At 34.6% G+C, this 24,705-nt stretch overlaps 2 protein-coding genes across 5 annotated transcripts in view; one reads left to right on the top strand and one right to left on the bottom strand.

Moving 5' to 3' along the window:
• The window catches only part of LOC128208946 (alpha-mannosidase 2x-like), a 34,646-nt gene extending 24,969 nt beyond the window's left edge, over positions 1–9,677 (top strand). For all 4 annotated transcript variants that reach the window (XM_052912677.1, XM_052912678.1, XM_052912680.1 and 1 more), the window contains one exon: positions 2,418–9,677. In XM_052912677.1, coding sequence (XP_052768637.1) covers positions 2,458–5,706 — 3,249 coding nt within the window. In that variant the 5' untranslated portion in view covers positions 2,418–2,457 and the 3' untranslated portion in view covers positions 5,707–9,677. The remainder of the gene's footprint in view (positions 1–2,417) is intronic.
• Positions 9,678–12,529: 2,852 nt separating this feature from the next.
• Positions 12,530–24,525, bottom strand: LOC128207224 (actin-related protein 10-like). Its single transcript, XM_052910033.1, has 12 exons — positions 24,391–24,525; positions 23,176–23,248; positions 22,404–22,483; positions 22,111–22,219; positions 21,780–21,887; positions 21,398–21,465; positions 20,440–20,516; positions 19,168–19,203; positions 17,882–17,961; positions 16,043–16,198; positions 14,586–14,787; positions 12,530–13,502 (listed from the first exon to the last, which is right to left on the bottom strand). Exons 1-12 carry the CDS (start codon positions 24,465–24,467, stop codon positions 13,390–13,392), a joined length of 1,179 nt encoding a protein of 392 aa, XP_052765993.1. The 5' UTR covers positions 24,468–24,525; the 3' UTR covers positions 12,530–13,389.
• Positions 24,526–24,705: the final 180 nt, after the last annotated feature.

Genomic DNA, 24,705 nt, shown 5'->3' with positions numbered 1-24,705 from the left:
TAAACACTGTGTTTTGAGAGAACTGTAATATTCAACTTTCAGCACCAGTTTTACTAAAAAAAAATTCTCCTTGTGTTTATTTATATTTCAAACAAATGAGGACATTATTTGTCAATCTATAATTAATACCATTTCATTTATTGTGTAATATATAACTGTATTAATTAAATATTCAACTTTCAGCACCAATTTTACAAAAAAAAAATCTTCTTGCGTTTATTTATATTTCAAACAAATGAGGAAATTAGTTGTCAATCTATAATTAATTCCATTACATTTATGAGGTATATATATTTTATTCTCTATATTGCATGCATACTAAATTGTGACCTTCATCCTTATATGTCCCTAATGTGATCTGTCCATCCCTGAGGCGCTGACTAATTAATTTAAATTGGGTATGGCATCGCTGTTACATGTGTATGTGCATTAATATGCCCATTACTCGGATCTGGGAATAATTTACTTGGTATATCTGTTTAATTATGTATGTTAGTAGGTTGATCAGCAGTGATGGTGGCTATATTCTGGTAAATTGAGGCAGGAGATGATTACCAGTAACATGCAGTGCTCAGAATCACCATTGCCGTTGTTTTCCTGAGAATTGTACCCAAATTCTCAAACAATAGGACTGTTTATTTTTTTAAGCATTGTAGCAAAGATTTCTTAGAACAGCACCATTGTTTTCTTGAGTATTAAAGGTACCAAAATTTCTTAGAACAGGACTGTTGGTTTCTTGAAAATTGTACCTAAGCAATCTTAGAACAGTGTGTACTCATGTTTTCCTGAAAATTGTAATTACTCACTACCAAAAAAACAGGATCTGAATATTAATGTCAAAGGCAATAACTAAAACATGTTAAAGTTTTAGGATATTGTGGCAATTCTTGTTTTGCATAAAATTAATTTGTAATATAAAATATTAATACAAATATTGCTCCTTTTATGAAGCATACAAATAAGTATTATTCTGATGATCAATTAAACAATTATAATGAAAATTCAATGGAAAAGGTCATCATTGGTGATTATGGATAGTGATTTGGGTAAAATTGATTATTGAAAGTTTATTTTTTGAGCTACCTTTTTAGCCTCATTTCTCTACTTCCAAAACTTGCACCCAATTCCCCACCAATATTGATCGTTCCTTTACGAAACTTTAACTTGTAACTAATTTGATATATCAAAGCTAGATAAATGGGAATAGCACAGCAGACAAATCAGAAAACAAATAAATGATTTGTAGCTTTAAAATATTGAAACTAAAATGAATTGTTATATTATATGGAAATGCATGGTCATATTATTTGGAAATTCATGGTCAAATTATTTGGAAATTCATCCATTGTCAAATTATTTGGAAACTCATGGTCAAATTATATATATAAGAATGGTAAAATTGTATTTAAAAAAAGCAAGGTCAGAAATTATATAGAAAACCATGGTCAAATTACATAGAAAACTATGGTCATACTGAATTTAAATATTTTATTATTAATTGATCATTGATCTGTTCTCAATCTACGATCATGGATCGGATTGAATCCCTGATAGTCAATACTATAATTTGATTTGCTTCCAAAATTACTGATAGATAAATAATTCAAGTTATTTACTTAGAATTTTTTAGAATATACTTAACAGAAACTTCAATTGGACACCTTAACTAAACAGAAAAGTGAATTCCTTACATAAGTTTTCGAGCAAAGCAAATTAACGGCACTTCGAAAAAAGTATCTCTGAATGCCAGTTGATAGTAAAAGCAACACAAATTCATAAGTAAGTTGGTACCATGACTCTAATGCAGTTGGGGAAAGGCCAAGGGCAAGTAATTACCTGTACATAATGGGGAAACAATCAGTGATTAGTGGCCAGCAATTAGCACCAGGCCAGTACCAACAGCCACCAGACAGCCTGACCACTGGGCAGTAATATGATTATCTCTCTAGATGGACTGCATCTCTGCAAGATGTTTTACATGTTTTCTTACATGATAGTATCATTATGTAGGTGTTAATGATATGTTGGAGATTATGGTCTAGAAAAATAGATGGTAAATGCATGAAAGAGGCATAATATGAAGAACAATTTATATTTGTTACTAGTCAGTGTATGTAAGGGGAAAATATAGTGCCATGTAATTTTGAGTGTAAGTTCGGAATTAATTTAAGGCAGAATTTTTTTTTGGAAACTATTAAATAAGCTGTTTTTACCAAGAAAAGTATCTATGCTTCAATACTAACACTTTTTTGGAACAAAAATATGATTTCAAAAATGAATTATAATTGATGTACTGGTATTTCAATAAGAATTCTTCAAATATGAAGATGAAAAATTTTTTAGAAAAAAAAAATCATCTGTGTTAATTAGAATTTTTTGTAACATTTAATTCAATCAAAGACATTGTATGTTTTCAGGCCCATGAATATGTCAGGATGAGAGGGCTTTGACACTAGGATGATGTTTCCACACCAAACGAGCATGTCGTCAACGGCCACCATTCTCTCGGTACTGTTCGTGCTCCTCGTGTACAGTCAGGGCTCAATGCATGTGCCGCAAGGTCACCCAAGTGCATGGCACAGACGACGCGCTCTACTTGTGGATTACGAATTTGAACAACAGCAATTCGAAGATAACGTGAATGCTATTTGTGAAAAGCAAGTTTTGAGTTCGGAGAATACCGCGGACAATTCTACCATTTTCACAATTGATCTCCCTGTAAAAACTAATTTTAAAACTTACAGCAATAAACAGTATAGTTTGCCTCATCCAAGGATTGAGTATGATAATCATACAAAGTTGAATGTGGTGATTGTGCCTCACTCCCATGTTGATGCAGGGTGGCTGCAAACTGTGGAGGAATATTATGTTCACCATGTGAAAGGGATTTTAAATAATATGGTGATCAAACTCGGGAAATATGAGGATATGAGGTTTGTTTGGGCGGAGACTGTGTTTCTTTCAATGTGGTGGAACGATTTGGACGATGATGTTAAACACAAAGTTCGGAAGCTGATAAAACGCGGCCAACTAGAGATCGCTCTTGGAGGATGGGTAATGTCCGATGAAGCGTCAACTCATTACGTGTCCGTGATTGACCAACTGACCGAGGGTCATCAATGGGTCATTGAAAATCTACATGTCACGCCCACAAACAGCTGGGCGATTGACCCCTTTGGTCACTCAGCAACAATGCCGTATCTATGGAAACAGGCTGGTATGGAGAATATGGTCATCCAAAGGGTCCATCAGGCAATAAAGGCCACACTGGCTGGACAAAAGGCACTGGAATTCCACTGGAGGCAGATGTGGGACTATAAGGGTGATACAGATATTTTATGCCATATTATGCCCTACATCTACTATGGTGCCCAGCATAGCTGTGGTCCTAACAGACAAATTTGTGCTATGTATGATTATGGAATACCAAAATCTATCTTTGAACAGACCACTGGGAGAAAAGTGACAGAACAAAATATTGAAACTCAGGCACGATATTTATATGAGCAATATAGATTAAAAGCTGGGTTGTTCAAATATGATACAGTGTTGGTTCCCCTGGGAGATGATTTTAGGTTCGACACAGCCGAGGAATGGGATCTACATTATGTGAATTATAAGAAGATAATGGAGTACATTAATAATAGACCAGACTGGAATATGAATGTTCAGTTCGGGACGCTAAACAATTACTTTAATATTGTGAAAAATAAACAGTTACAAAGTGTAATTTCACATGACAAGAATAGTGCTTTTCCAGTATTGAAAGGTGACTTTTTTCCATATTCTGATTTGGATTCAGAATATTGGACTGGCTATTACTCAACAAGACCTTTTCAGAAGCAGCTTTCGAGGGACGTTGAATCAAGCTTACGTTCAGCAGATATTTTGAGTACGCTTGCTTACACCCAGTGCAAAAAGTTGAAGGTGGAGTTTGAGAGTTATCTCGAAACAATGAGCCAGTTGCAAGAAGTTCGTAGAAGCCTTGGGTTGTTCCTACATCATGATGCAATAACTGGAACCTCAAAACCCCACGTTGTGCAGGATTATGAAAACAAACTCCTGCATGCTTTTAATACTTCACAGGAAGTAATGAATCGAGCAACTCAAAATATTTTAACGAAGTGCAATAATGATGATCCGTATGTTATAAGTACCCACAATTTGCGCAAGGACGCTCATTCTTCACCTAAGCAGTATAAAACTACGATTACCAAGTCAGGCAGTAAAGTCATCTTTTTCAATCCAGTTGCTCAACAGAGAAGTGAACTTGTCAAATTAAGGGTAGACACTGTCAATATTGATATCAGAAATTCCCAGGACCTTAACATTCCATTTCAGATAAATCCAATTTTTCAATCTGCAACGAGAATTCAGAGTTCTGAATTTGAGATAGTTTTCTTGGTGGAACTCCCACCTTTTGCCATTGAATCATACACATTATACAGAGTCGATGCCCCTCAGTACAGCTTTTGGTCCACGGTTGAGACATTCGGAAGTGAAAAACTCTCTTTTTCTAGTGATTTGAAATTTCAGTCAAAAAATTATGCCACCTCAAAAAGTATTTATAAGATTGAAAATGAACTGTTTCAAGCTAATTTTAATGAAAAGGGAATGTTGTCAAGCCTTTATGACAGAGTTCATGAGAAAGAAGTGGAAATGCAAGTTGACTTTCTATCCTATACATCTCAAGCCAGTGGGGCCTACTTATTTTACCCATCAGGAGAGGCTAAGTCGACCTTGAGTGACCTTTCACCTAAGGTCAGGCTAATTAAAGGTCCCTTCATGGAGCAAATACAAGTTGTATATAAACATTTATTCCATGCTGTCACTCTGTTTGACACGCCCACAGTCCAAGGTCAGGGTTTACACGTGCATAACGAGTTAAACATGGCCGCCAAGTCAATGACCAATGAGGAGGTGATAATGAGGATAAGCAGTGGCATTAAAAATGAGCATGGGAGTTTCTACACTGACGAGAATGGATACCAGCTGATCGGCAGACAGACCAGGTTTGATGCTCGTGTAGAAACAAACTATTACCCGGTAACTTCAATGGCTGTTATTGAAGACAGGGAGCGAAGGTTCACAGTTCATTCACAACAGAGCCATGGGGTTGCCAGTCTTAAGCAGGGCTGGATGGAATTCATGCTGGATAGAAATGTGGAGAATGATGATAATCGAGGTTTGGGGGAGGGAGTTACAGACAATAGACCAACAGTCAGTCATTTCATCATACAGCTAGAACAAAAACAAATTAACTCTGGGCAAAAGGAGAATTATAAGTACACCCATCCATCATTATCCGGCCAAGTGATAAACGGCCATCTACAGCAGCCCATTCAGACATTATTCTCAACTGTGAGAAATGATGTGTTCCTTTCTCATTTCTATCCCATCAACGGGTCTTTGCCTTGTGACCACACTGTAGTTAGCTTTAAAACCCTCATCACTTCAGATTTAGACTACAATGGCACAAGCGTGATTCTGCATAGGAAAGGCTTTAGCTGTGATTTTCCCACTGTGGGGCTTCAGTGCCCAGCACAAGGCCATAAGGTCACATTACAAACTCTTTTCCCAGAATTCTCTGTAATTGATGCAAGGGAGACCACTCTAACACATCTTCATACAAAGAGTTATCTATCACTTGATAAATCCATTGACATTCAGTCTAATGAAATTAAATCTTTTGTTGTTACTTTATGACAGTAAGTTGTTGCCAAATTGTTTTAAATGTACCCATTTATTACATATACTTTTTTCTCCTTTTTTGGTATTTATTTGTATTTGTGAAACAAAGCTGATACTTTTCCTCTTTTTTAAGCTAAAGGATCGTTTTACATTATTCTTGTTTTAAATTTTCTTTTAATTCTCTTATTGTTTTGCTTTCTCATTTTACCTTCAAAAGGATTTCTACATGCTTTCAATTAATGTGTATCATTTGTTAACATATTTCAGTTAGAGTTATTTAAATGTATATTAAGTCACATTTAAGTGTATGTATATTGTCCTTTATAAGATTGTACATTTTCTGCCAAATTCCCATAGTCATCTAACTCTATTTGAATTGTTAGATTATTGCTTTTTCTTTTCTTATTTCTTACACAACTGGCAATAATGTAATAATTTAGTGATATATTTACTTGTATATATATTAATATAATCAACAATGCACATGTGTATTTTAACATTTGTGGTTTTACTTTTATTCTAAATATTGACCACAAAATATTCTTAAAGGGGTTCATTCACAGATAAAACATTTTACCTCAAAAAGTGTTTAAATTGGTTTATTATACTTACTTTTATAAACAAAACAAAACAGCAACAGGTAGATCCACATTTGAACATTACTAACATTTTTAAATGAAATTTTAAGGCCAATATTTTATATATTTTTTTCTCAAAAGCTGTAGATTTCTTCGGGAGAGTGGTATAATGTAAGGCTCATCTTAAAAGCAGTAGATTTTAACTACCGCTGGTAGAGTTCACATATCTGGCTTTTCAAAAAAAGGGCATCTTCTGTTACATTTTTCAATAATTACTATCAATAGCAGCATTTTTTTCACATTTCACGACCAATAATAACTATCAATGTATGACCCTATAAAAGGTGAACAAGTCCCTTTAATGTGCTAATATCTTTGTCTGTGTGTGTGTGTGTTGCTGTTACTATCTCGGACATATAAACCACTATAGGTCCATGTTACTATGTACAAACAAATATTTCTATTTCTTGTTAACTGTTCAAGTGTTATCAAGTTGTCTGCCCTTGAAAATCAATGGAAGAAATTTGTGTTGAAGATTATGCTGACTTGGCACTTTGCTCCTCTTAATAGCTAATGCAGTTTTTGTATTGCATGTAGAGAATGGCAGGCGCAGCTTTGACAAGTGCTGTTGACTGCTTTGTTGGTGTCACACCTCAGTTTCTGATCAATAACTTTTGAATAACTGGTGTGAGTCTTCAAACTTGGTATGTACATTAGCCATTGTCAGTACATGCCCTCTATTTTAAGGTCAGTTGGTCAAATGTAATGTTGAGTCCTTTTCTAGAAAAATGATAGGCTGTCTTAACAGGCATCTGATCTGATTCAAGGAATTTTAATTTATTTAATAGAACATAATAATTAAAAAATGGGCTTTGTAAACTTTATGATAAAAATTGGAATGCAAGCGCTTATTTTTAATGATTTATCATGGTACTAATAAACTTATTAGCGATTCGTTTATTGAAACTGTAGTTCAGATGTTTGAATAATGATAGAATTGGGAGCTTTCATCCTAAAATGAATTTTTACCATTTTTGTAGTCAGGTGATTGATGTATACATCATGTGTGTGTATTCCCATGGTACCCAACCATTCCATTTGTGTTATGTCTCGTTAAGGGGATTGTTCGTTTTATGAATTTTCCTGAATTAAAATTCTTGAAAATTATAAATTACAAATAAGCAACATTGAGTGAATGACTCACATTTGTGCATGTTTTAATGAAGGTGTGAATCGCTGTCATTACTTTCTAATCTTTTTATCTCTATCAATTTAACTGTGACATAAGCAGAGATGGGTCTTATGATAGCAATTTTGTAATTATCCTTTTTGCCATCAAATTCATGAGACTATGAGACCCATATCTGCCTGACACATTTCAAATAAAACGCACGGTATGTTTGAGTGCACATGTACTAGGTGAGGAGCAATTCTCTTGTTGAAGTTGTTTCAGTAAAATTAGATGTTTGCATACTTGCGCGGCAATATTTTTCTTCTGGATTCAGAATGTGAATGTTATTTGTACATGTTACTTTGCTACAATGTACATATATGATGTGAATTGTATTGTTGTTTTTGATTTAATTTTATGAAGCATTATTATATGTTGCTTTTTTGATTTTCGAAGATTAATTGAGGTATTGTTATATATTATTGTGTTGTCATAGTTACAGGCGTGCAAATAATCTTCAATATTGGCATTAATTAAAAAGCAGTCAAATATTTATAGTTGACTATTTATACAGTCAAATATTTATACAGTCAGATATTTATACAGTCAAATATTTATTACTGAATTTATGTGATGAAGTTTCACAATTATTATAACGGATTATATATAAAAGTGAGAGTGTGAAATATATGTGAAGCCTGTCTCATCACTCTGACAAATTGTTGTTGAATTATGTCCCTTGGTTAATTGAGAAAAGTTGACAAGCATTGACATGATCTTGCAATATTCCGGCAAATTGTGATTAGTAATGACCCTTGGTTAATTGAGAAAAGTTAACAAGCATTGGTATCCTCGAGCAATGTTCTTGCAAATTGTTGTTAGTAATGTCCCTTGGTTAATTGAGAACAGTTGACAAGCATTAACATCCACTTGCAATATTCTGGCATAATTATTATAAGTTATGCCCCTTGGTAAATTGAGAAAAGTTGACAAGCATTGCCATGCACTTGCAATTGTCGGGCAAATTGTTTTTAAATTATGCCCCTTGGTAAATTGAGAAAAGTTCACTAGCATTGCCATGCCTTTTTTATTTGATGGTATTAAAAATAACAGAAAATAGCCACCCTATAACAGTCAAGTATAAAAAGAAAATATTAGTTCCACTAATATTTTGATAAACTTTATATTAAGTTCTACTAGTCCACCATTTGGTTAAAAAAAAGAAACAAAAAAATCATAAAAATCTGGATGAAAATAAATCAATTTTCACTGAAACAGCACTTAAATAGGTTTTTATGCACATGTCCCACAATCATTAATTGCCAAACACTTTTTGAGGCCCAAATGAAACTCCTTTATTTAAAATAAAACTATTGATTACATTAATCCATTGACAAATTAGACAAAGCTGGATAAAACAATTCATAAGGCTTTGAAAAAGAATTAGTTAATGAGAAATAAATTTTTACAACCAATCCATGGGGACAACATTGCGATTTCACTTTACAAAAATGTTCCAATCCATTCACCTAGCCTTATAGGCATTTAATGTTGTTGTTTATTTTCTTCAAAGAATTAAAGTGACTCTCTTTATTTAATATTATTGTAAACAAATGTCTAACAAACATTAATTTTGAGTGATAAACCTTTAACTACTTACTAAATAATGGATTTATGGAAAATACTAATTACTGATAACAAGATTGTAACCGTGTATTTCATAGCAGAAAACGCTCAAAATTTAATATTAAATGACTGGTGAGTGCTAAAAGATTTACATAATCAACTATCCTCTCATAAGGTAGAAAACGTGTTTTCTGCACCTTTCTTTCAAAATCGACACAGTTTCCTCCATAAGAACCATTGTTTTCGATATTTATTAATCCTTTTCGGTAAATTAAAACAATTGTATAAATTGTGGTAAATCTTATTTGGGAGTAAGAGTGCATCTTTAACCAGTCAGTTTATTGAGGTGTATGAATGTATTGCCTCTCCATGTACTTACGTACAGTGTGTGTATACCACGTGATAAATTGCCTCATAAATACAATAAATTGTTCACTTCCCGGTTAATTGAATTCAACAGACTTCATAGCGCATTCTGATATTTTCATGACATCAATAGACGTAATTGTTCGGTGGTACATATTGTGTTTGGCTTTAATTTGTATATTGCTTTGTTTTACCAATGTGTGACATTTCATGTATGAATAATAAATAAAAATGATGAAACGGAACTCTCTTATGTCATTTTTGAGCTTTGTGATGAATTATGGCTTGCTTTCATCATATTTTCTCCGACGAAAATGGCTTTAGACATGGAAGAACAATATGCCAAACCAACTACCAGTATGGGAATAAAGATGAATTGGATCAGTTAGTTGAATGACATATTTCTCAAATTGAATGCAGACATTTGTGAATACTTTCACAGGTTTTATTTTGGAAACTTTCTATTCAATCAGCCTTTTAAAGTCTTAACAAAAGTTAAAATAAGAAGTAGGTAAGAAGTTAGAGGTACGGTATCAACGAAAATCAAGAAAAAATAAATGTTTCATTAATTTAAGACTTATTATAAGCAGAACTGTAAAAGGAACAAAAATAATACCTTGCAATGCAAATTCATGAACCTAATTGATAATTGTGGCTTGTTGCTATAAAGTTTATGTAGGTTTGCATGCGCCCCCTGGCTGAATTATAACCAAAACTTTATGTTCTTAAATGCTGCAAGGGACTGAATCATTTAATGAATGGAACGCACATCTTTTATCCATAGGTAAAACTTATTTGATGTGTATTTGGCTTGTTTGTACATTTGTGCGTCTCGTTCAGTGTTGTTTCGGCCTTTACCTTATGCCTTGAAGCAGGGTTTGTATTTGTTGTTTGTTTCACTACTGAGCTTGTCCCTGTAGTTTTCATATATTTATTATAAATGACTGCACTTCCAAGGCACAGACTACCCTCATACATATTTTACAACTATAGCTCTAGTTCCACTGGAGTTAATTGATCTCAACATGTGGGTTTATAATACACTCACACTAACATGTTTTTAGTTTCCCTGTGTGGTCTTTAAACTATATGAAATGAAGTAAACCTAGCCAGGGGCGTACCTGCAGCATTTTTAATTGTTTGCATATACCCAAGAGTGGGATTTCGAGATGTGAAAGGTCTTTCATTAGTTTAGACTCAATATGTAATACGAGGGATGAAGCAGGAGGGGTGTCCCCTCATGTAGGATTTTTTTTGAGGAGTACAAACATTATGGAACTATTTTAGGCATTCTCAGCTTAACTACAGATCGCTTTTCTGTAAAAACCCTTGTCTTCCCCATAGTGTGATTGTAATTGAGAAATAATCATTAATTGCCATTAAATTAGGACTGGAGATGAACGTACATAGGGCCATCTACGGGTCATGACCAAGCTGCATACCAAGTATAATGTTCCTGGGTCAAGTATGAAGTTACTGGGTCAAAGCCTAATTTAGTTATTGCAGGGAAAGTGTGACGTAAAAACTGGTGACTGTCAAATTGTTTTTCGCCTGAAGCTCACTGTGACCTTGACCTCATAATGAATAGGGGTCATCTACTAATGAAGACCAACAAGGAAACAAGGTATGAATTTCCTGGGCCCAAGTGTTCTTTAGTTACTCAGTTTAAACGTTTTTTTCACCTTAAGGTCAACCAACCTTGACCTTTGACCTGATCTCAAAATAAATAGGGGCAAGTGTTCTTGCAGTTATTCAGCGAAAACTTTTTTCTCCTCTAGGTCACTGTGACCTTGACCTTTGATCTCAACATCAATAATGGTTATGATCAACCTGCATACCAAGTATAAAATTCCTGGGTCTTATGTGTTCTCAAGTTAATAAACAGAAACAAAGTGTGATGTACAGACTGATGAACTGACTGACCGGGCAAAAACAATGTCTCCCTCATTAATTGGGAGAGACATAATTCTTCATTCATGTGTAATAACAACTTGAACCGGTCAAGTTCCATGTATATTTTACCCTTAGTCTCCTGTTTTGTTCCTGAACCCTGGTACTTGAACTATTGCCATTTTGAAGGGAAAAAAAATATATGTATGCACAGGTGTACTAAAATATGTCTAGGTATGCTCAAGCAGTTATTTTGAGGTTGGATCATTGCAAACCAAATTACCCATACAAAACAATTGTCTAGCTGGGTGACTATAAACAAAACTCACATGTGTCCAGGCCAGGAATCAAACGTGGGGCATCTCGCAGAAAAGCAAGTGCGCTTACCAGGCAAGTATTTAAATGCCAAATTATTTTTAAACTTTATTAAAGGTCTGGCATGATCAAGCGGTTCTATGTTGGAACCAAGGACATTTAAACAAAATACTTGTAGCAGAATTATGTCTCTTGCATATTCTCTTCATGTAATGAACATTTGCATAAAAATGCAATCCCCAGGCTTTCAAGTGACCAATAACAAAAAAGTAGGGATAAAAGTAGGAGGATATTTCTGAAAAAGTAGAGTTAAATAGGGATATTTAGAGAAAAAAAGTAGGTCTAGTAGGGCTCTTTATTTACTATTTTGGATGCAAATAAAGACAACTAAAGCTATTCATCAATTGTGATGTACATGTAGTTGTCGTTGCTTTAAGTGCTTCAAGAGGGATTCAGCCACAGGATGAGGATATGAACCTGGAATGGGTGTCTCTGACTTGTCAATATGCATCACTCATTCTGATCATAGAACGCCTCTTGCAGCACTGGAGATCTACTGCATCAAACTAATTAAACAAAAATACTAGAAATGGCTTCTTATTAAAATAAAGATATAGATTATATCAATCAAGGCATTTAGTAAATACTTTCTATTATTTCTCGAACTATTTTTACAAAAAAGTAGGGATAGTAGGACTTTTTCATGAAAAAGTAGGAGCCTAACAAAAAAATAAGGAAAAGTAGGAAAAGAAGGGCCTGCCTGAAAGCCTGTATCCCTAGAGTAAGCCAAAATGGAAGACTAGAAAGTTTGACAGCGTAATTATTGGCTTGAAATTTTGTCAAAGTTACGATATTAACATCGACAGCAGCTGTTTCAACATAAAACACAATATATTTGCATGAGATTTATTCCCTATTTCAATACAAGCAAAAACAAAAAGTACATTGTATATTGCACATAAATAAATACCGTACACCATACAAAAATCATAGTCCACTTTATAAATCTGCAGTCTAAGCATTTAATTGTTAATTATAAATTGTTACTTAATATGCCAGTCAGACTGGGCTATGTCCCATGGTTGTCAAGTAGGACCAGTATTCATATATCTTTTAAAATTTCTTTTCGCTCAAATTTTGACAGCAATTATCATGCTAGGTACATGAAATAACTACTTCATACTTTCTACAAGAATATTTCGCCTTGTAATTTATTTTAAAAAAACAACTTAGGCCTAAAAAAAAATTATGTCCGTTTCGGGTAACCCGACCCTACCTATAAAAATGCGCCGACCCTAACAATTTTTTTTCAGTTTCTGAGCAAAAAAAATATTCGTTAGCGAATAGAGAGTTACGAAGGGCGGATAAATGCAGATTTTAATCAGAATTATTGTTTATATGATAAAACAAAGTCAGTAATGACAGTAATGTAGGAAAGACTGCCAAGTGCAAGAAAACACTCTGAACTTGCGACAGATTTTGAAAAAAAAAATAATAAAATCCCTACCTACCCTACCTAGAAATTTTGGGAAGGTTACCCTAAACAAACATTTTTTTTTTTTTTGGCCTTATGAGAGTTGAAAATTTGTTGAAATTGACAAGAATTTAAATTCAAAAGTCCAATGACTATAGTTAGGAAACAACAGGGTTTTTATGAATACCGTCCTAGCTATAACAAGATTGACAGGCTAATTTTCAGCATGACTGGTTTTATGTCTAAGTGACCGGTCTCTCTCTGTATGAGTGGACATCTCAGGAGGCCTGTGTATCGAGGGAGCACCAGTCCGATATTTTGCCTGTCTCTATATACTGGTCCCGGCTTACACTCTTACTTGGCAACGTCTCTAGGCTGCCGAACATTGCTCCTGGAAAAAAGAATAAAGATATCTCGTAACACTGTTTAATACAAATTACGTCACTAATGAAAAATGCTCTCATTTTATAATTATACAAAAGGGGACTTAACAAGCAAGTAGAAATGGAGGGCAAGTAGGTTTTAGCTTGGTTTACACTAATTTCGTTTGGCTTGATCATGAAGACAGCTGAAATCTTAGGTGAATCACTCGTGTGTTACATTTCCTGGATAGAAACCAGTATTGTTATCCTTAGTTTCCCTGGTCATACTCCAACCATCAACTGCATGGATGAGAGGTGGATACCTATACCACTAGACCACATCGCTGTGTCATATAATAGGTGTTCATCTCTCACAGAACAGGACCTTTGTTCAATCAAGCTAGTAGAAATAGAAAGCGAGTAGGTTTTAGCTTAGTTTATATGGATTTATTTTAGCTCGATTGTAATGACGACTGAAAGCTTATATGAATCCCGTTTCCTGGGTAGAATCCAGGGCTGGTATTCTTTTAATTTCTAAAACTTTTACGTAATTTCTTTAATTACCGGTAAGTCAATTTCCGTTGTAAAAGTGTTTTGTACATTCATGGAAATGACATATTTTGGATATTATTACGATAAGTTATTATATCATATGATAAGAGAGATACTTAAGTTAGGAAATGACTTAAGAAGTTTTATGAATATCAGCTCAATATTGGCTCTAGTGAGAGGAGGACACTTATACCACTAGACCACCATGATGTGTAGTGGTGAAGTTGCTTGCCTCTCACAAAAGAGGATCTCTGTTTAATCTCCAGCATGAAATCTTTTTCATGACCTTTCAAATAGACTTCAGCTAAGATTATCACATTTTTTACATGTATTGTTTAATGATTTCCATTTAAAGAGCATTAACAATAGTAAGCAAAATTACCAAAACTATCATTTTAACCATCTTAATAATATTCTTTTCAGATTTTTTGAGAATCTAACCATCATACCAGCTGCTACACTGAAAATGGGTTTGAAATTATTTCATCACTTCAAGATCCAATCAATTTCACTTGAAATTAAATTTGGAGTAAATTATACCACATCACACCAAATCATACCTCCCAACCATGCTGTATAATTAGCCTTGCAGGGTGGGACATGGTACTTGAACTTTTTCACAGCCAGGATGTTGGAGTATCTTGGTTCCCGTAACAGCTTTTGTAGCTCCAACTGGACTCTATGCAGGAAACCAGGCAGCTGGCTTGTACCACCAGTAATCACAATATTCTGGGATAATTTCACCCGTGTATCAATTGGACACTGGAAATATTGATGGACATGTGTTTTAAAGTACACAGATGAATATGTGTTTAAAGTCCTTACTTTTTGGTATAATCTAAAGGGTTTATAAGCTTAACAACACCTCCCACAAATCCCTTCATTTGCATGGAGAATGTAATAAACCTTTTTGATTATTGAATAATCATCACATGCTCAACCATAACTAAGATCATCTGAAAAATTTACGGATCTTAAATCCATTTTGCTCTCAATAATTTATGTGCCAAAATTCTTTCAACGTGCCAAACAAAATGCTTCCTTTGTCAATAAACTGTCTCCCCCTCCACAACATCAGACAATTTCTTGCCTTAAACTAATCTAGGAGATATATTAATACAAATTTCATTGCAAACAATTATCAATTGAAACTTCTACTGATAAGTTTGTGTAGGAACAGTGCTATTTTAAATTTTAATCATACAAACATGTTATGTTTTGGTATTACACTTTCATACAAAAATAAACAATCATTGAAAGGAAATGACCACAACGTCATAAATTGTTTAATGAGGGCAGGCAATTTCGTCAGAAGTGACTTAAACATCATACACTGTTTAATCACTTCACTTTGATTCGCCTTTTCGGTATGAGTGCACACACCAACACTAGCTTAAACATATCCTAACTTAGCACAAGGTGTGAGTGCCTAATTTGAATAATTATCCAAGTATTTTTTTCATAAAAAGAGCAAAAGAAGCGGATGCCACTGCTCGTTTTGTGTTTTTCTCAGGGGATTACATGACAGAACAGGGTGATGGGATTATCTACTCATTTGCCCTTTTTCATGTTTCATGTGAATATCTTATATGATTATTACATAAAGGCCAAGATATTTGTTTTGGTACGAGGTCAACACCAAGCCTTTGACATTTCTTAAGGTTTAAGCCAGGTTTTAAAAAAGGGCAGGGTGAGGCAGAAAAGGGACTGGGTGCTGAGGAAGAAAAATGCACATTGTATAGCGCTGTAAATAATTTAAATGTTATGAATATGAATGTTATGAATTTGAAGTGTTAGGAATTGTTGCTTATTGAAGTCATATTAGGTCAACCGCTAAATATGTCAAGTTTATATGCATTTATAATCAGATTATAAGTTTTAATTAAAAAAAAAGAAATACCGGACAGTCTTAAGCATTTAAATCTATGAAGGCAGAAGGGTGCTACCAAAAATGGACAGGGTGCAGCATCATTCCATAACTCTTAAACATACTAACAACAAGTAATATAGTACAAACCTGCACTATAGCATCCAATAGAAGTGTTGAAATGGACTGTAGCTCATTGTCCTGTTCAAACATCACCTCACAAGCGTGTTCCCGCACCTTGCCACTCACATGTAGCGAACTATCTCCATCGAGGGGGTACCACACATCAGGAGGTGGGGCCGGTAACTGCGACAATACAATGTAATATTAATGTATGATTGATCAAACCTCACACATGTTCTCACAGCCAGCCACTAAACATTAAGTGAACTGTTTTCATCGAAGGGGTACCACACGTCTGGGGGTGGGGCAAGGTAACTACAGAACAATACAATGTAATATACATGTTTGATGGATCAAACCTTACACACAGCCTGCCACTAAACATTTAGTGAACTGTCTTTGTCGAGAGGATACCACACGTCTGGGGGTGCATGGGGCATGATAACATAAGGAATAATGCAATGTTATATACATGTTTGATGGATCAAACCTCACAGCCTGCCACTTCACATGTAGCGATCTTTCTCTGTCAAGGGGGTACCACACGTCAGGGGGTGGGACCAATATTTATGTAAACATGTATGATGGATCAAACAACAACATACACTCATGTTAGACCCATTTGAACAATCATTATCATTTATTATTATTATCATAATGACTGACTTTCACCATGTTCACTTATTTGTAGTCTTTACAAATATTGCTCTCATTACCCTTCGAACCCTGCCACTTACATGTAGCAAACTGTCTCTGCTAAGATTGTACCACACTTAGTACCCAGGGCACAATCTTGTTGTCATGAAGTCTGATTGTTGTACTTTAAAGTTGAAATCAAAATTAAGGTCCATTGTCAAACATCTGCAGTGATTTTATGTCTGTAGAAAATTTCATTATCATTTCTCGCCAACAATTTAAATTTGTTACACTCTTTCTTGTTCAAGGGAGCAAATTTTATTTTGGACCTGAAAAAGCTTAAAGATGCACTCTTACTCCGACAAAAGATTTACCACAATTAATACGATTGTTTTAATATTCCAAAACGGATCAATGAATGTCGAAAACAATGGTTCTTATGAGGTAACAAGTTGAATTTGACAGAAATGTGCATAAAACACAGTATTTCGACCTTATGAGACTAGAGTCAATCACAGTTATTCTTTTAGCATTCACCAATCGTTTAATATTTTTGCATTTTCAGCCATGAAGTACACGGGTACAATCTTATTACCAGTATCAGTTATTAATATATTCCACAAATGCATTAAATACATAGTTAAAGGTTTAGCAGTTAAATTTTATGTTTGTTATATATGTGTATGTATTGATTTTGAATAAGAGTGTCACTTTAAGTTATTGATAAACTTATTAAAACTTCTCAATTTCTTAATTAAATTTAAAGAAAAATGTTGTTTTTTTCAATCAATAAAATGATATTCAAATATTATGAAGTTATTATATTGCATGATAAGGAATGAAACCTAATTTAAGAAAATAAATTCAGTTAAGAAAGTTAGATGTTTTAAGAACACAGACCCTGGATCGTACATGTTATTCAAATGTGATAAGTCTGTGCACTTCCATCAAGTCCGCGATTTACTTTCAAATCTACTTGAAAGCGTCCCCCTTGAGACTCACAAATTTCACAATCATGCAAAACATCTGAGAGTCCCAAGTCTATTTTAATGCACATATAACTTCAAAACTATGCATTCCGCTGATTCGCATGTTTAAGAGTAATGGGTCCTCGCGAAAAATTATGTGTCTACGACTCCGGATGCAGAGTAAGATGAATCGCTGTATACTAAATCAATTGTCTGTCTGCAACTTTTAAGTTTTTTTAATAAACAGACGCTGGAAACTTACACTGCTTTCATCCTCCCCTCTCATGGTGACGGCGTGGATTTTCCCAGCCCGATTCAGCTTTGTGACAAAACAACACCGCACTGCAATATTAAAAAGGTAGAGGTTTAGCCTGGTTTTAAAAAGGGCAGGCTGCTTCTAAAAAGGGACAGGATGCCAGGGGAGAAGAATATAGCACGTTGTATAGACTGTGAAGATATTGAACAGTATGAATTTGACAGAAACTGTAAATGAATTGAGTGGAATTTAAAGTAAAATTAGGTTTCAACTGCCAAATATGTAAAATTTGTATGTATTTATAATGTTATTATGTTATTATATGTTTTCATCAAAACGAAAGAAATATTTGACAGTCTCCAGCATTTCATTGAAGGCAGAAGGGTACACATGCTGGTCTCCTTGAGGGCAGAAGGGTGCTACCAAAAAAGGCCAGGTTGCAGCACCCTTCCATTACTCTTCAGTTAAAACTCTAAACTAAAGGTAACATTTAGCCAAATGAAAATACCGAAACACCAAATAAGGTAGTGATGTATACTGTATAGGAACATTTAGTTTATTGATCCTCTAACAGGGATATGCTTGAACTGTGGTGGGGGGGGGGGGTATGTTACTGCACTAATAAGTTATTCAAATCTGTATCTGATGAGCAATGTGCCTGGTGTGTTAATGGGATTTGCAGAGAATTTCTTTGTTTTCCTCTAAACATTAACTTCCAAGATCTGATCTGAGACAAGTAGGCAGAGTTAAACCATGCCATTAGTAGGGTGTTCATATATTACAAGCCATTCACTTATACACTTGCTAGTTATTGAACAATGTCCTTGAAAAAAATGGTATAAAAATATTATTTCATCCATAACCCTCTTGATTGAAATTATACCTGTATAATAATGGTACAGTCAAACCCCATTGGCTCGAACTCGCTTGGCTCGAATCCCTTGTTGGCTCAAACTGGATGTAAAGCACCGACTTCTTTATACTGTAGGTAAGCATTCCCGCTTGGCTGGAATTTTTCAAAGCTTAAGGTATTTTCGCCGATCGCTGGGAGTTCGAGCCAACGCAGTTCAACTGTATACCAATACTCGTGTTGAATTTCAATAACTCAGGTTGTAGGTGCAGTAACTATTTTTTGTATACATTCAAATTTACCTACTGGTATAACAAAAGCATAAAAAAGCTACTAACAGTAACAAATGAAATGAAAACAAAAAACACACAGCAATCAATTTTTGTTCTTCACCATAAATGTACCACATAAATGTGCCTCTTTACTGCTGTATTTTAAATACCTTTTATGTCCTCTAAAATTTCTTCTGTCAATAGCTCTGAAAAGAAAATATAATTAACGTCAGTTTTATCAAAAATTTACATGATTTAATATAAAGAAGGATTGAATTCAAAGGAGGTTTTTCAAAGTAAAACAAGAGTGATACAGAGAGAATCTTCAATGCCCCTGGGCTTTTTTTCTTTTGAAGAAAAGGGCTTTACTCAACAAGTTTTAAAGTCATAGTTATGGACCTTTTTATTCACGTGCGTATTCTTTCTGGCTACATGTGAACAAAGTTTAATTTGAATGCATTCAGTAATGGCCAAGGATCATGTTTTTGCCCGAAGACGCTGACAAGAACACTAAAGCTATCACATTACCTCACCCCTTTTTTATTGGAAAACAGACCAACGTAAAATCTGCAATGTATTTTGTAGTATTGGTTTATCCTTATCATTATAACATAATGTAAGTTGTAATCCTATAAGTATTAACCTGTGTTCACAGCCTTTGAATTATCTTTAAGGTACCGTATTTGCCTGTTTTACCGTATTTGTCTGTTAATGCCAAAAAATATGTTCTTTATGTGATCATTTCTTTTTCTAATTTTTTACTTTAAACAATGCTTAACCAAACTAAAAACATTTTTGGTTTATAGCAAGTGAACAGGGGATTATATTTGACACATACCTTGCAAATCTTTTAAGACAAATACGGTATCTCTAACACAACTAAACCAACTCCAATACTATGGAAATATCTTCACTTTCAGTTTCTCTGAACTAGAATTCGGCCAATCAGATATGTCAACTGTGTGATCATTTGGATATATTAAGAGCTATTACTCTATCTAACTGGTAATCAAACTCAGTCGAAATGCCAATAAATATAGTGCCAAGTAAGAGAGCAGAAAAGATAGTGTGACATCGTGGACGCAGACATTGCCAGACAACTCTGTGATTCACTATGTGTGAGCCCTGGCCCCGATTTCTCGAAACTTCTTAAGCTTAACAGGCTTAAGACGCTTATTTCAATTAGCCAAAATACATACTGAAAATAGATAAGTGAAAAATGGTTTATTCTGATAATCATACAGATTATTCCAAAATAATTTCTAAAAGTTCTTAAAGAAGTGAATATAACACATTTCAAAGAACAACAAAAATAGTGAGATTAGCTTAATCCTGCTATAAGGTACATGTACATAAGAAGTTTCGAGAAATTGGGGCCTGCTAGGCAGGCAACACAAAAAAGACGACTTTGAATATAATTTTTAAGTAGCTTGCTTGCCTACCGGGCTTATCAGTCAGCGGAAACTCCTGTTGACCACACTTCACTCTTCCGTCCTTTAGTAACATCTCCTTGATGCGCCTGCAAGAAACACATTGAGGTCATTTTAATGACACTGTTACTAAGTGGCTTCATGCCACATTAGAGCAAAAAATAAATTACTGGTATTGAAATTAATTCAGAAATATATCATTGTATGGAATATAAATCTTGATCATGTGACCACTCTTAACCAATCAGATTTTATAATTGATGTACAAGGGGAAGTATTAGTTCAAATATCATAGACCAATTATACAGTTATATTATCATACAGAATAAGTTCACTAAGCTGTATTGTTAATATTCTTATCGGTTTTCCCGTTATGGCCAAAATTAAAGTTTGACAATAGCGACAACATCATGACACAAAGCCTATGATAGTATCTAGACTTTTGTTTCACAAAAAATGAATAATAAGCAGCAATATAATTTGCAAGGCGAAAGCGATAAGTTCTATTTAATTTCCATTTAAACAATATGTTTTCATATTTCTTACAAATGCACTCTTACTCCCAAATACCACAACTAATACCGTACATCTTTTTAATTTACCAAAAAGTATGAATAAATATCGAAAACAATGGTTCTTATAAAGGACAACATGTTGAATTTGAAAGAAAGATGCAGAAAACATGACATTTCTACCTCATGAGACAATAGTTGATCACTGTAAATCTTCTAGCATTCACCAGTCATTTAATATTTTTGTGTATTTAGCTATTAAATACACTATTACAATCTTGTTATCAGTAATTAATATTTTCCATTCAAATGCATTATTTAGTAAGTTGCTTGTTTTTCACTCAAAATTTTATTTGTTATAAATGTATATGCATTGATTTTAAATACGAGTGTCACTTTAATACGCTATGAGATATTTATTTATTTGTTTAAAACTTTAGGATTGAACACAAACATACTTGTGGATTGCGCGTCCAGCGAGCGGCAAGGACTGAATGGCCTTCAACACGGGAATTCCTTCATACACCTTTCAATTGGAGGTCAAGGAAGTGAACAAGAGACTCATTGAATAATATAATAATACGTTTTAAGCTCATGAATGTATTCTAATAGAGATACATTTAAGGTTCTTATTATCTTTCATCAATTTATTAGCTACTATTCTCAGCCCCATTGGTAATTATAATCATAAAAAGAAAATGAATTCCGACACTTAAATAAGGCTCTTTAGATATTCCAAATTCTGGGCTAACAGTCATAAACATCAGGTAGCCCAATTGGCCATGAGGAAAATAAATAAATGTTACATGTAATAACATCCTAGACTTAAACAAAGGATACAGGAACAACCAGGGTCTCTGTGTAGCCGACATCCATTACTAGACCGGAGTACACGCCCAGGGTCAGCAGGGACGTTAGATGTCCTGGGGTAAACATCACAGAACCAACCTACAAAACACATGTACATGTTCGTTATGAAATGAAAAAGTAACAGGAAAGACTGCTTTAATTACACTAATATTTGTGATTCTGTAATATCATAAATCTATGAAAAACCTATCACTCCAGTAAGCTGCAAAGATTATTATCTAGATGGCATGGCAAATACAAAACCTCAAGATAATACCGGGTAGTCAAGATTATTTTTAAGGAAAAATGCTCAAAAGCTTACCTCAAAGTGTTTGAAGAGGACTCTGGCAAGAGTTTCCCTGAACACAGCGGGACAAAGCAAAGACTCACATACCACCACACGCCGGTCCTTGGCATTCATCAACAGGTGTCTGTGAAATTAATGTCAAAAGCAATTTTAAAATAACTTATTTATTTAAATTTTAATTCAAGTTAAAAGAGCTGTTTAACAACAAAATAGAGATCTTTTTATCTAGCATTTAAACTTTGAAGCATATGGGTCATAATTTAGAAAAGATTCCTGACTACATTAAAAAAATCATACTTTCTCATTACCTGAAGTAAAGCTGGAAGAGGAAGTCTTTCAAGTTCTCAAACAGTTCATCCTCCTTCTTAAACTCCCACAACGGTCGAATCTGCACAGTAGAATTCAAATAATATAACATGATAACAAATTATGCTAAATTGTCTTGATTCAGCTGGCATTTTATGCTTATTCTTTCTATCAAGCTTGCACATTGTCTGATATTTACAACAACTAACCCATTCTGTTATACTCCATTTATTAGATGAATGGAAGAGAACGCTAGAAATGTGCCAATTGGATATGTCATTTGTTAGAAGCGCTCCCAATTTTTCAACTAAAAGTTGCCTATACCTGGTTTTTACCCAAGTTCCACAAATGTGGCATATTTGAGATACATAATTTTGGAAATTCACTAAAAGGAAATTTCTCACGTTTAAAAAAACATGATCAGACATCAATAATTTCATTTTTGTGTGTAATGTGGACTAACTGCTTGTAACAATGGCAAGATGTCATAAGAAGTTTAAATATGAGTACTTTTGTTCATAAATATGTGAAAATATGACAGCAAATGCTTCATTTTCTGCAGGGCACTCGTAATGCTTGTGAAAATTGGAGAAGTTTAGGTTTAATTTATACATTTCCGTTAAAACAGTATCAGTCAGTTCCTACTTGTTGTTTGTTCATTGTATAAATGAATAAAGTAACTCAATTTAAGCAGAGCTTTTAAAAAAATATGTTCCCTACAAAAATCTGTTTGAGAGACCCTTTAAAAATATGCTCCTAAGTCCTAAAATTTACCTGTCCAGTCTTGTCATCTTTCAGTTGAGATGGAATGATACACCGAGGGCAACTCTCACCAGCTAAACCACATCTGAAAGAAATCAATTATATACTGAAAGCGTAAATGCCAATATGTTAAGCCATAGACTTCTTTGTTGTGATATGGCGAAGAGCAAGGACCTTTATGGGTGTTCGTCCAACATTCTTGGATGCCTTGTGTGTTTTCGCACAATGCTGTAGCCTGAAGTCTCCCTGTGAGTCTAAGACTAAAGCTCATTCTCTTCCAACAAGGTTTATTTTATATCTTATGTTGGAACATCTCTTACTCACATGATTGGCAATGAACGTGTGAATGAAAACCCAGTATTTAAATATCCTGTCTGACGCCAACACCTTGAGAAACTTGTGAAAGGGATTCACAATATTTGTAATGTGTGTGAGTAAGAACCAGCCGCCTGGTTAGCTCATTAGGTTAGAGAGCCGTATTAGTGATGCCCCAGTGGTGGATTTGAGCCCCACACTGGGAGCACTTTTCTCCCCAGGTTTACTTTAATAGTGGCAGTGGTAAAGGGCAGAAGTCAGTGCCCCTATCGGCCTTAAAGGTTAATTATGTATTTCTTTAGACCTTGTGGTCAAGGATAACCTGTGAAAGTGCAAGCACGTATTTCCAATGGGGTCCTTTGTTTATGCTGAAGGGACAGCACGCTGAAGAGTCAGTGGTGGCATACAAGGAAGTCCGGGTGCTATACCCTAGCTCTTTTTCAAAAAGACCCCTTCGTTCTTTTACATGCTAGGTGTAAAGCACCGATACACAGGGTACAACTTTCCTAGGTTAAACCAGTACTGAGTATACAAATTTTCCAAGCACTACCCTTTTAAAGTCGAGCGCCAGGCAAGGCAGCTACTTCTACAAACTTTTAACATCTTTTGGTACAACCTGGCCAGGGATCGAACCCCTGACCTCCCATAGGCCACTAGGCCACGGAGACGGTTATTTGGGGGAGGGGGAGGAGTGTAGTGTGTGTGTGTGTGTGTGTGTGTGTGTAAGAACCAGCCACCCTGTTAGCTCAGTTGGTTTTAGCGCAGTGCTAATGTTCCAGCGGTCGTTGGTTCGAGCCCCACACCGGGCGTACTTTCCCTCCAAGTTTAACTTAATATTTGTCAATTTTGTGCAATGATGTCAGAAATGTCAAATTAGTCATTGTTAAATTGCTGGGATACACCGTTACTTACTTTGTGTATGCAGCACCTATATCAAGAATAACAACATTTTTGTCACTAGAATAGCTAATCCCCTCGTAGAGAGGCATCGTTTTTTGAAAATCAGTAAATTCTGATAAAATGTTGTTTCTTTAATTATTAAGAGTACTCCAGATTGACTAGAAAAAGAAATTGGTAAACCGGTTTTGTTACATTTAGACATGGCTACAACGCAGTGATCTCCCCTGTCAACTCAACTTATAAGTTGTGTAACAGTAGGGATAAATAGTAAAGCTTAATCAATATGTAAACAATAATAATAAAGATCATTCATGATATTTCAAATAA

Source organism: Mya arenaria, chromosome 11, assembly GCF_026914265.1.
Source record: "Mya arenaria isolate MELC-2E11 chromosome 11, ASM2691426v1".
NCBI lineage: Eukaryota > Metazoa > Mollusca > Bivalvia > Myida > Myidae > Mya > Mya arenaria.
This window is presented reverse-complemented; position numbering and strand designations above follow the sequence as displayed.

Bases quoted from the DNA above. Each gene is read 5' to 3' on its own strand.
- LOC128207224 (XM_052910033.1), bottom strand. From the start codon at position 24,467: ATGCCTCTCTACGAGGGGATTAGCTATTCTAGTGACAAAAATGTTGTT. The intron at 23,249-24,390 runs GTAAGTAACGGT...GATTTCTTTCAG, and splicing joins ATAGGTGCTGCATACACAAA to ATGTGGTTTAGCTGGTGAGA. The intron at 21,888-22,110 runs GTAAGCTTTTGA...TGTGTTTTGTAG, and splicing joins TCCTCTTCAAACACTTTGAG to GTTGGTTCTGTGATGTTTAC.